The sequence below is a fragment of the Mastigoproctus giganteus genome, chromosome 5 (assembly GCF_048544385.1).
Source record: "Mastigoproctus giganteus isolate SK-2022 chromosome 5, ASM4854438v1, whole genome shotgun sequence".
NCBI lineage: Eukaryota > Metazoa > Arthropoda > Arachnida > Uropygi > Thelyphonidae > Mastigoproctus > Mastigoproctus giganteus.
In genome coordinates, this window is record NC_143579.1 from 239,454,335 (window position 1) to 239,467,726 (window position 13,392).

Sequence of the window (13,392 nt, forward strand, 5' to 3'; positions counted from 1 at the left end):
AGACCCAACTTTTCATCTTCCTTGTTTATTCATTCAACTGCTGTTTTCTGGAACAACCTTCCTTCGTACGTATTTCCTGAAAATTGCAATCTACAGAAGTTCAAGTCTAATGTCAACAAATATCTTCTTTCATCTTCTCAACCTCCAACCCAAGTACCGTACTATGTACTATAGGTTCTAATACCTCTCGTGTTTGGGATTTTCATTAAAAAAAAAAAAAAAGTAATTGAACTCTTTAGTTAACAGAATACATTCAAAAGGTGTGCATTGATATTTTTTCTAAATACAGAAGTTGTGAACATAAGAATGGGTGTCTTTTTTACTTATTAGTGAAGAGTAAAAAAAAAAAAAAAAAAAAAAAATTGGTGAAACAGCTTATTTCCAGAATAGTAGAGCTTAGATATTTTTGTATAAAAACTTAATGATGTTGTCTTGCTAAGTTGCCTTTTATAGAATTTACCTATTATTATCATACAGCCTTCAGTGATATTATGCACTTTGCCTACTCTGTCCACCCAACTGAAGAAGCTTCCAAAAGCTGTTAACAAAAGTGTTTCTTTGATTTCTCCATTGAAATTTTGAGCCTTCTTATTTATCATGCAAATAGAAAAAAAAAAAAAAAATGCAGGAATAATTTACCTAATTTTATGCATGTGTTGAATGGTATCACAATTATCAAAGTTCATCGGCTTCATGACTTTGAGGCATCTGGCTGGTGTCCAGTGGTTGAGACATGTAGCTGCTTCATTTGGTACACTTTCTGAGGCTTTGGTGTTATTGATTGGTCGATGTCCAATCATTAAAGCACACACCTCGGTTTTTTTATTTACATTTTGCTCTTCAAAAGTTGTACAGCATATCAGAAGAGGCTTTATTTTCAGAATGTAATTAAAATATACATTTTAATAAAAAAAATGGGATTTTTGTTCATAATAGACTGAAAATAAAAGTGGCACCAAAAAGAGAACAGCTTCGAATTATTTCTTACTGGTTTCTGCCTGTGGCCTTAGACCCAGTGCACCAAGAGGTGTAACACTCTTTTGCACAGCTGATTATGGGTAAAATATAATAAATAATGCATTCTAGAACAGACCCATATTAATAAAATTTTCTTTAGTAGTCTGTTTAAATAACTATAAATGTCAAAGTAGACATTTCATTTTTCAGAGTGCTCTATTTTATTGAAATAACATTAAAAGTAATTTGGAATAGAGCAGTATATTTTTTATTTATTTGATGCAGGCAGTTTAGTTAGCCCTCTGTATACTTCACTTTCCAAAGCTATTTCTCAAATCCACTTTTGTTGCATAGGGATCATATAATCACAGTGTGTGTGTTTGCATTTTTCTGTTTAGACTTAAAAAAACATTTTGTTCACTCACAAGTAACTATCAGTGCTTTCCAAGATATGTATTATTTTTTTTTTTCTTTTCTTCATTTTTGTACAGATTTTCCATTAAAAGTTTAAGAAATCTTTTGAACTTTGTCAAAATGACTCAGAGCAGCAGTATCTTCATGATCTCATGTGATTACTAGTGGCTGAAGCTGTTGCAATTATATTTGTAGACATTTTTAAAATGCATTCTTAATATATTTTATTGTGATAGCAGCATTGGAACCATTTTCAAATTTTCCCATATCCCTCTTAATATGATTGATTGGTACATAAGAAAGAACAATTTACTGATTATGTAGATACTCTTGACATTTTCTTATTTTCAAGCAATTAATTTGTTTTCCTTCTTCAAAAGCTAATACTTTTATAAGAATGCATTATCTTTTGTTGTGGAAAAGTGTTATAATGAGTCATTTTTAATTTTTAAACACATTTAGTGTCTTCATTACTCATCCACTTTGGTAATAAAACATTTTATTTGTTATGATTATTTTTTTTTAATAAATTCTTAAAGTATTTTATGGATAATACCCTTAAGTGCCACAGCACTCCCAATTCAGGGTTGCTGGTCTGTAGGTCTGGTTATTAAAAAAATACTTTCTTTATTTTCTTTTGCTTTCTTCTTTCATAAACTGAATTTAGTTAGTCCTATAATTCAGATTTACTACCCTGGCCATAATTTTTTTTTTTTTCTCTCAGTGGTATTATCGTTGCCTCATTCCATTTAGAAATGGTTTAAATTTCTTTTGAAAAAATTCTGCATAATTCACCTGCCATCACCATAGTTCTGCAGTATGTTATTATACTGAGCGTTGTTGATATTTTCAAATAACAGTATACTGAAACATTCTTGCCAGGCCTTCGTATTTTTAGATTCAGGTTCATATTTTAAGTTTTCTGTTTGCACACGTGATAGCTGTCTTTACAATGTGCAAGTTATTTAAACAGACTTTAAAGTTGGTTTATTAATGTCTCTGTTAAAGAGAATAGAAAAGTGAAATTGGTGATTCCTCTTTTACAGATTGAAGAAATACCAAGAAAAAATGGCATATAAATATCAGCTAAAAGAAAGGATTTTCATACTTGAGACTTATATTCGTTGTCGGAGTTATGAGGATGCAGCATCTCAGTTTGTAGAAGCTTTTCCTAATGCACCCAGACCTGCAAAATCAACAATTAAAAGGTTATATGATCGTTTTCATGAAACAGGCAGTGTTAATGATCGTCCAAGGTCAGGACGACCACCTATTCTCACAGAAAAAAAATTACTTGAGATGCAAGTTATGGCACTCAGCCCCAATAATTCACTTAGATGCCTTTCTGAACAAGCAGGCGTATCACTGGGATCAACTCACAGAGCTGTGCAGAGGTAACCTTTCTTCGTGAATCTTATTGCACACACAGGTTACATAACTCTTTGAACACTCTACATGAGGTTGAAATAGCAAAGAAATATCAATTTAACTTTGAGTGATAGTTTTACCTCAGTCCTTAATTTAAAAAATGGTTTAACAGCATAAAAATATTAAAAAATTTACATTTGTATGACTGGCTTCTATAATATTCTGTTCATTATTAATATCTGACTGTAGCTGTGGAACTGTTTTTATAAATAAGTTGCTGTTAGAAACTATGTTGTTTATAACAGTATTCCATTTTTTCTGCATTCAATGGTCACTGTGTGACAGGCTTTAATTCAAGGTAGAGGTGGGCATGTGAATCTTGAAATGGGGAGTATATGCTGAGGGCTACAACTTCAGTAGAAATGTCAATATTAGTATTGGTAGTGGCAGATGATGCAAAGAAGAAAGATGTTTATACAATATCAAAAAAAAAAGCCTTCTGTTTCAACAATGCATTTTCACACATCTGTTCTGCAACCATCCTTTTTCAAGAGTATGGATGCTATCAGAGTTTAGTTAACTCAATTCATTTAAGCCTTAACACCTCGATCAGGTTTCCTTGAGAGTGCTTTTATGGTAGTATAGTAATGAAGGCATGTGATGCCTCCATTACTATATACAAGTGTATGTATAAGCTTATGTAGCATCAGCAAAAAAAAAATTCACACATCCATTTCCTCTAAAAGTTTATCTAATCTTGTTTCCCTTTTCCACACTCATTCCACCAGTTTCACATTCTTCTTAAAATGAGACTTCCAGACCTGTTTGCAGTATTCAATGTGCAGTCTAACCATTGCTTTATACAAGAGGATGATTACCACCATGTTCCTGCTGCCAAAATTTCTATATGTCATTGACAGAACTCCACAAGCTATCCTCACTGCACTGCTTAAGATGTCAGACAGCACAATAACTCCAGGTTCCTTTCATACTTCCACCCAGTGGATGGTATGTCATTCTGGGATTACTGCTGCCCATATGCAATACATTGCATTTAAACCTCAGTTGCCCATCTGCCTAACTTTTTTAGTTGTTGTTGCAGCAATGTGCCTTGAATCCTTTCATTCATCACCTTGCCTACCTTTGTTTCATCTCCAGACTTAGACAGTTTTATATGCCTTTATCAATATCATTAACAAATATTGAAAATAGTAATGGGCCCCAGCACTGAATCCTGAAGGACTCCCACTAATAATTTTACCCCAAGAAGAGCAGTGCTTATTTATAACCACCCCTTTCTTCTGCTACTCACCTATCCTTTTATCCATAATGATAACTTGCTTCTAATGCCACACTGCTCCAATTTGTTGGAGCAGTGTGGCATTAGAAGTGTGGAACATGTCAGAAGTATTTTTCACATTCAGTTCCTTCGTCAGTATGTCAGATTGGTAAGATAGGGTGAACCCGTATTACTTCTTTAACCATTGATTCTCTATTTTTCTAGAACAGAAGTTAAACTTACAGCTCTGTAATTGACTTTTTCCTTAAAATCACCTCTCCCCCTTGTGAATAGGAAGATATTTGCACATCTACAGTTTGTATCTCCCCTGAATACAAGAATGCTTTCAAAATTATGGCCGAGGGTTTGCTTGTCCCTTTGATATTTCTTTTAATATAATTGGGTGGATTATATCAGCCTCGGGTGTCTTAAGTTTTACCTTCAATTTCTCTTCCACTTTCTTCTCATATATCACAAACATTTCAGCTCCAAGTTATAGCTTGGTCTACCAGTGGTGTTTCCATCCCTATAAACATTCATGTATGAATGTAGCTGCATATTAGCAATTCGTAGAGGCATAGGATGCAAGAAAGCAAGCTTATACAGCACATCTCTCTCACCCTTGAATTTATTTATGCTATCAACTTCCACAACGACCAAGAAATTTGCTCCAGCAATCAATCACCCACTGCCTAAAGAAAAATTTCCACACATCTATTCTACAACTGGCTTTTTTCAATTTGAATTTGTGCCCCCTCAGGATCGTAATCAGAGCAAGAGGAAGAATCTCATCAGCATTTAGCTTGCTCAAACCATTGAAGGCCTTATACACCTTAGTCAGATCACATTGCAGCTTCATTGTCTCCAGATGCTGCAATTTTCAGAACTTAAGCCATTCTTGTTAAGAGCAACTCTTTGTTCCCCTCGCCAATCTCATTGCCCATCTCTGTACTCGTGAATTCAGTTTGTCTGCAACCTGAATAGGATTATCAGTAGTTCCATTCCTGTATAGTGGACCAATGTGTTTCTTCCCTTATTCTTATATACTAAATCTGATTGTCATATTAAAGCAACTTAACATGAGAAATACTTTTTATGTAGAAATCTAAATCAATGCAGTTTCAGAATCTCTCAGATCTTGATATACTTGCATGGTTTTACCCAGCAGCAGTGGTGGAATCCTCATTTGCAGGAAATACATCTGACAAGTTTCAATTTCCTTTTCAATTTTAGTTTTTTTTTTTTTTAATTCTTCCTGGAATAGTGAGTGCCAATATTTCATCTTTTCTTAATAGTGTGCAACTAGTGTGTACTTATTGTAACTTTTTTAAATTATAAAGAAAAATAAATTTTTAAAACACTGTTTTATGGCTTTTATTTTCAAAAATACAAAAAGAAATGTTAATTCTGCTGAAAATTCAACAAAAAAAAAAAAAAAACACATTTTGCACTTAAAACAGAAGCACCAGTCTCTGTGTCTTTAATTTTCCAATTTAAAAGACTGAAATATGTGAACTTTCAAGTATGTGCCTGCACATATTTCTGTTTATTGTGCATATAAATCTTTATTTTAAAATGTATATTTGATACTATTAGTTACTTCCATTTCCAAGTTTATTTCAAAATTTATCTTAAATTTAGTGCTGTCACAATCTTTGAAATTGCATGTGTTGCTTCCTTCAGAGTAATTGCCCTTTTGGGAGAATATCTGGTTTTGGGTTGTCGTCTTTACTGTGTGAAAACAACAATAAATCTTTGAAAACATCAAGGTTAATACAGTTGATGTTTGTTAAACTAGTGAGAAAGGAAAAGTAAGGAACCTCAAACTTGAAGCAAGCACACCCTTGACACTTGTCCAGTACCGTGCCACTCTTCAAGCAAAAGGAAACTAGTTGCTGAGATAGTGGTTAGGCACTTGACAGTTTTTCATGCATAATTTCTGTACGTAATCCATAAAAAAAAAAAAAAAAAAACTATTGCAGTAAAAGTTTGATTGTATTTAGGAACATAAAAAAAATTTCAGGTTTTTAATCATTAACAGTTAACAAACTTTATTTTTGAGGAGAACCTGCTGGGTACCCAACATTGCCAGGCTAACCTGGCAGCGATAGCACCTCAGTGTGTAGTAAACAATTTAAAGTTTAGAAATAAACTAAGAAATTGGAAGGATTAGTATCCATTACCTGGTCCCACAGATCTTCATGAATGGCTAAACAGTGGTTTAAAGAAAACAATGACTTTCATATTTCTCAAAGCTGCATACCTGTAAAGTCCTGTAGTTCTGGCTCTGCACCCATGTTGTTCTAAACATTGCACAGCATGGCTCTGTACTCGTGTTGTTCAGTGTCTCGAATAGAAATATGCAGAGTTATTTTTTTTTCCCTCTTGTTTGATTGAAGATCTTTAGGATCATATCAAATAAATCATGTCACAGCCGACAATAAATTATATATTTTTTTTTATATAGAGAAGTATTTATTATTTTTTTTTTCTAGCAAATCTGTGAGCATGCCATTCAACGCTTACTTTAGAATGTGTGATTTCTAATGTAAACAGAAACTATAGTGCTAAGATTCCCAATTCTCTGAATTGGGGATCTTTACAATATATTTTATTTACACCTTACATTTCATATTCTGGTGGGTTTTTTTTTTGGAAGTACTTGCCCATTAAACAAGCCGGTTAGTTCTTATGTCTTTGAATATATAATTTAGATTTCATTAACTTATATACTTAATTACAGTAAGCTAGTACATAAAATAAATTAATTGACAAAATTAAATTGAATATCTACCTTTAAATTGATGTGCTTAGTGCATGTCCTTCAGGTTGATCATCAGGCAGTTATTGACCATGACAGCAAAACCAAATGTGGTGTTTGTACTGGGAGCTCCGGGTGCTGGAAAGGGAACTCAGTGTGAAAAGATTGTGAAGGTAAGAGTTTTTCATTTATTGTACAAATTGTATGTGATTTGAGTATTATAAATTTGCACAGAGTAGTAGTAGTAGTGGCAAATGATGCAAGAAAGCAAGCTTATATAGCATCAGCCAAAAAAAAACCACACACACTTCACCCATCCTTACCCCTCCAAGGTTTTCCTTGAATTTATTCAAACCATCCACTTCCACAACAGATGAAGCCTATTTTAATAATCAATCAATCACTCACTCCCTGGTGCCTAGTCTCCAGATGTTGTAGTTTGCAGAACTGAAGCCTTTCTAGATAAGGGAACCCTTTTGTTCCCTTCACCAATTTGGTTGCCCTTCTCTTCATCTGTTCCAGCAGATCTACATCCTAAAGTGAGGCCTCTAGACCTGTATATAATACTCTAGATATGGTCTAACCATGGCCTTGTATAAAGGGATATTCACCTCCTTATCCCTATCCCTACTAGCAAAGTTTTTTTTTATATCATTGCAGCACGTCTGCACTGCTCAGAGAATTTCATATCTGACTTTTTCATTTTCTGCTAACCTCTGAGTAGTTCCACACAATTGATAAGTTACTCTGGGATTACTGCTACCCATATGTAGTACCTTGCATTTTTCAATGTTAAACTTCAACTGCCATTTCTCAGCCCATTGACCTAATTTCTAAATCTTATTACAGTAGCATACTGCCGTTAACCACCCTGCAAACCTTTGTATTATCTGCAAACTTTGACATTAAGCCTGATATTCTTTCATTGGTATCATTAATAAATATTGAAAGAGCAACAATGGGTCCAGCACTGAATTCTGGGGAACTCTACTGATAACATGTGATTATACCTTTGTATAAGGCAGTGGTCAGGCCACACTTTGAGTACTGTGTACAGGTCTGGATTCCTCATTTTAGGAAGGATGTAGAGTTGCTAGAACGAGTACAGAGAACAACAAGATTGGTGAGAGGAACAAAGGGGTTCTCTTACTAGGAGAGGCTTAAATTCTGTAAGTTGCAACATCCGGAGACTAGGCACCTGCGAAGTGATCTGATTCAGGTGTACAATGCCTTGAATGGTTTGAGCAGGCTCAATGCTGATGGGATACTTCTGCTTGCTCAGATTAAGAACCTGAGAGGGCATAGATTCAAAATGAGAAAAGACAGTTGTAGAATAGATGTGCAGAAGTTTGCCTTTAGCCAGTGGGTAGTTGATTGCTGGAACAGACTTCCATCTGACGCGGCTGCTGTAGCCAAGTGGTCAGGCTGCCTTGAGTGACCGGGGTTCGAGCCCCTGACTGCTAAATACGGTGCTGTTTCTTGTATTCTGTCTATTTTGTGAACTCCTCTGACTGTTTGGTTGTCCCAAAGTATAAACAGAAAATTTATTTTTTTTATTTTTATCTGTTGTTGTGGAGGTTTGTAGCTTAAATAAATTTAAGGCTGAACTAGACAAACATTTGGAGTGACTGGATGGGTGAAATGGGAACTTTTTTTTTTGGCTGATGCTCTCATCATCATCATCATCATCAGCCATTTTCAATCCACTGCAGGATGAAGGCCTCTCCAGCAACTTTCCAGTTCCTTCTGTTTTGAGCACTGGACATCCATTTACTACCCACAAACTCATGAATTTCATCTATCCATCTCCGCCTTTGTCTTCCAGGTTTTCTTCTAGCTCCTCTTGGATACCATTCTGTCATTTTCTTAGTCCATCTGTCATCATGTCTTCGAGCTATGTGTCCTGCCCAAGACCATTTTAGTTCTTTAGTTTTGATAAGAATGTCCTTTACTTGAGTTTGTTGCCTAATCCATGTGTTTCTCTTCTTATCTAACAGTCTGATTCCCAATATGATTCGCTCCATTCTTCGCTGTGTAGTTCTCAGCTTCTCTTCCATTCTTTTGGTGAGTGCCCAAGTTTCACTTCCATAAGTCATGATGGGGAGTATACATTGGTCCATTATTTTACGTTTCAGACAAACTGGGATATTGCTCTTCAGTATGTGACTATATTTCCTGAATGCTATCCATCCAAAATTTATTCTTCTCTTGACTTCCAGCCATTTATCATTATTACAGCTAATAACTTGTCCCAGATAAGTATATGACTCCACCTTTTCAATTACTGCTCCTTCAATCATTATTTCCCTTTCTGTGGCATACTTGTTCATCATTACTTTTGTTTTAGCCATATTCATCTTTAGTCCAAAATCCTTACTAGCTGTGCATAACTGATTAAGATTTTCCTCTAATTCTTTGGGATCATGGCTTATGACCACAATGTCATCTGCAAATCGTAAATGGTTTAGGTACTCTCCATTCACATTGACTCCTTTCTGCGACCAGTCTAATCTTCTGAAAGCTTCCTCAAGGGCAGCAGTAAATAGCTTCGGAGATATTGTGTCTCCTTGTCGAACTCCTTTCTCAATTTTAAATTTCCTACTGTCTTTGTCTAATCTAATAAAGGAGGTAGCACTCTCGTATATTTTCTTCAAAATCATAATATATGGGGTATCAATGCCTTGTCTTTCCAGTGCCCGAAACATTGCCTTATGCTGTATGGAGTCAAATGCCTTTTCATAATCCACAAATGCCAGGCATAATGGTGTTTTATATTCATTTGCTTTCTCCATTAGCTGTGACATTACATGAAGGTGATCCATAGTTGAGAATCCTGTCCTAAAGCCAGCTTGCTCTTTCGGTTGATTCTCATCCGGTATTCTTTCTAATCTGTTAGTAATGACCCTTGTGAACAACTTGTAGATGTGGGATAACAAGCTAATTGGTCTATAATTTCCAATTTCTGATTTATCTCCTTTCTTATGCAGCAAAACTATGATTGCATTATTCCACTGCTTAGGCGTCACACCTTTTCTAATGCACTTTGTGAAGAGCCTTGCCAGTTTTTGTGTTATGTCTCTTCCTCCCAATTTTAACAACTCTACAGTAACTTCATCTTCCCCCGGGGCTTTCTGATTCTTCATTTTCTTCAATGCATGCTCTACCTCATCAGGAAGAATATTGGGTATGTCGTATGTGTTGCTACTTTGCAATCCATCTTCCCCACTGCTGGCATCATTCCCCTGCTCCTTGTATAATTCTCTATAGTAGTCTTCTGCTATTTGAATTATGCCTTCTCTGCTGTTTATAAGTACACCATCGCTATTCTTCAGTTTCAGTATTATTTGTCTTTCTGTATTACTGTTCATGGCTGCTGATTTAAATCCTTTGTTTTCCCTTAATGCTTGTTCTACTTTTCTTGTGTTAAATCTTCTTATGTCCTCTCTGAGTCTCTTTCTAATGGCTTTGCATAACTCAGTATACTCAATTTTCTCCCTGATGCTCTATAAGCTTGTGCTCTATAAGCTTGTTTTCTTGCATCATATGCCTGAACTAATGCTAACTTTATCCGTAGTAGTAACTTGCCCATAATGCCACCTTGCTTCAGTTTATACAGCAGTCTTTTATGTGCAAAAGTATCAAAAGCTTTCCTGAAATCCAGTATATGATAACAAAATTATTTTTTGTATCCAGTTCCTTGGTCACTGTATCATAGCAACCCATCAAATTGGTTAGACAGGCCACCCCCTTAACAAATCCTTGCTGTGAATGCAATATAATTGCATTCCTGTCCAAATAGTCTTGCATTACTTCTTTAACCCATGACTTCATTATTTTCCCTGAAACAGGTGTTAAGCTGACAGGTCTGTAATTACTCATGTCACCTTGTAATCCCATTTATGAATTGGGGATGCCTTCACACATCTCCAAACCATGGGATCCTCCTCTGAATCCAAGGATGCTCTCATAATTATTGCAAAGGGTTTGCTCATCTCCCTGTTGCCTCTCTTAATATGATTGGATAGATTCCATCCACCCCAGGTGCCTCTTATGTTCAGCTTCAACAATTTCTCTTCCACTTCCAGTTTTCCTTTTGGAGTTTGTTAAACTTCTGATATTCCCACCCTTAAAGAATTCCTCATGTGTGAATGTAGATGCAAAATATCTATTCAATTTGTCAGCAACCTGAACAGGGTCATCAGCAGTTAGCCCATTGATATCAAGTGGCCAATGTGATTCAACCACTTCCTTCTACTGTTAATATAAGTATTAACAGTAGAAGTCTTTGTTGCATTTTTGGCATTCTTTGCCAGACTTCTCATCTGCCTTAGCTTGCCTAACCTCCTTTGTGACTTGATTACAGATTTATATATACCATATGTTTCTGTGTGTGTCGCCTGATAATTTATATGCATCCCAGACAATTTTCTTCTCTGAATTTTCTTATGACATCCATTTGGGTCTTGGACAGTATTTCTTCATTGGTGTGTAAAGCGTAGTAGCTTATTTGATTACTTTCCCATATTTAGAATTTGTAGTTGGTAACATCATCAGTTGGTCTCACTGCATAGAATTTAAAGACTGTGTAAGACAACTGTAGTCACTCTTACGAAAGCAAAAGCCTTTACCCTTGACAGTAGTTATGCTTTTGATTAAATTCCACATTAGTACACTGATCGCTGTCACCTAGTGGGTCTTTTACCTACATATTCTTAATGCATGAAGAGTTACTGCTGATAGCCAGATCAAGAGTATTGCTTCCTCTTGTTGCCTGTCTAACGTGCTGCTGAAGAAAACAGTCATCCAAGGAATCTGCAAAAGTCTTGTCAGTGTGTGAATGGCCAACCCACTAATTCCAGTCAGCATCTGGAAAGTTCAAATTTCGCATTATAAGACATTCTGATTTTCTGACCCACTATTTCTCTGTATAGCTATTTGGTATAATCATCACAGTTATTAGACCTATAACACACTCCTCCTCTTAATTTTGTTTTTCCAGTGCTATATCATACTAGCATTGCACTTGTCACCCATGTTGGGTGTATACACTGTCTTGGATTTAATATGCTTCTTAACTTAAAGCATCACCCCCCCCCCACACACACCCATTCTGCCCTGTCTGTTCTTCCTGTATACATTGTACTCCCGAAATTCAGCCTCAGTTATGTCTAAGTGACACCATGTCTCTGCCATCCCTGCAATATCTGCATTTGATGATTAATCAGTACTTCAAATACAACAAACTAATTTACATGAACATATTCTTACTCTTAGTTACCCTTACACAGCCCATGTATTTGCTGGTTCCATGATGACCCACAGCGAGTCCTTAAATCCTCAACAACTTGCTTTCCAGGCTGCTGCATTTTCCAATTGATGCAATGCAAGAATAATCTCTGCCAGTAGCTCTAGTTAATCTATTATTCTGTGTATTCCCCCAAGCTAGCAGCTTTCTGACCCACCTATCATTGCCTTGATAGCACCCATTTTATTTAAGTGTATTCCATCCCTGTAAAAAAAGTCTCTCCTATTAACAAGCATAGACCACGCTGAAAAAAATTCTACCCCATGAGCCTTGCACATTCTCTCCAGTGCCCAATTGATTGACAAGGCTCTCAGCATGTACTACCTTCTATCATGTCTGTGCAGAATTGCAGACACTTCAATCCTAACTCAACCTTTTTCCAACTTTGCCCTGTACTGAATATACACCACACCTTTGTTTTAATGTAGGAAATATGTTTACAGAGCATTTAATAGTTTTAAGTATTATTAGTATTAGCCATGTGGTGTATCTGTTTAAAATAATGTATCTGTTTTACTCCCTCCCCACATAGTTACCTATCCAGCTGACCTTTGAATTTCCGCAAATTGTTGTCCTCAACTACTCGTGGAGGAAGCTCTTTTCCTATTATTTTTCCTCTAGTTCTGAAATCATTTATAACAGTGAATGTTGTCCTCATTCATTTTACTTTTTCCCTCTAGGAGCCTTATACCAAATCTATAAGCCTCATTTATATACCTCAATTAGGTCTTTTTAGATACCTAGTTATCGAGCTCTGTAGTCCCCATCCATATCCAAAGTCTTTCCTGATGTGGTTTTTTTTTTTTTTTTTGCCAATTTCTTCAGGTGCATTGCCCATCTTTGGCCTGGGTGATCAAGATGATGAGGCATTTTGTGATTACTAATGACTTAGCACAACATGTGCATTCACTTACCAGAACACTGGACAAACTTAAACACACACTCAGCATTATCTTATCTTTACCAACAGTCTTTCAAAGTTCACAGTCAGCGTTAGTGATCATCTTGTTAGCTTAGATCATAACTTGGCAATGGTCTCTTTTCTGAAGGACATAGCTGCCAACTTTTTACTTTCAAAAAGCGGGATATTGATTATTTGGCAGTAGGAGAAAAAAACAACAGACTTTTTGGCTGGAATAAAAAAGGGAGATATTTTGGAAAAAGCAGGTGGTTTTTATAACATTAATATTAGTATTGGCAAATGATGCAATGAAGAAAGCTTATACAGCATCAGCAAAAAATAATAAAATAAAAATAAACAAAAAACTTCCCATGTCACTTTTCCATCTCCTCTAATAATTTCTAATT

The 13,392-nt window shown here is 35.7% G+C and overlaps 1 protein-coding gene across 1 annotated transcript in view; it reads left to right on the top strand.

The window, feature by feature from the left end:
- The first annotated feature begins 2,439 nt into the window (after positions 1–2,439).
- The window catches only part of Cmpk (cytidine/uridine monophosphate kinase Dak1), a 91,104-nt gene continuing 80,151 nt past the window's right edge, over positions 2,440–13,392 (top strand). Inside the window, exons 1-2 of the mRNA XM_090374862.1 lie at positions 2,440–2,765; positions 6,847–6,952. Coding sequence (XP_090230988.1) covers positions 2,440–2,765; positions 6,847–6,952 — 432 coding nt within the window. The remainder of the gene's footprint in view (positions 2,766–6,846; positions 6,953–13,392) is intronic.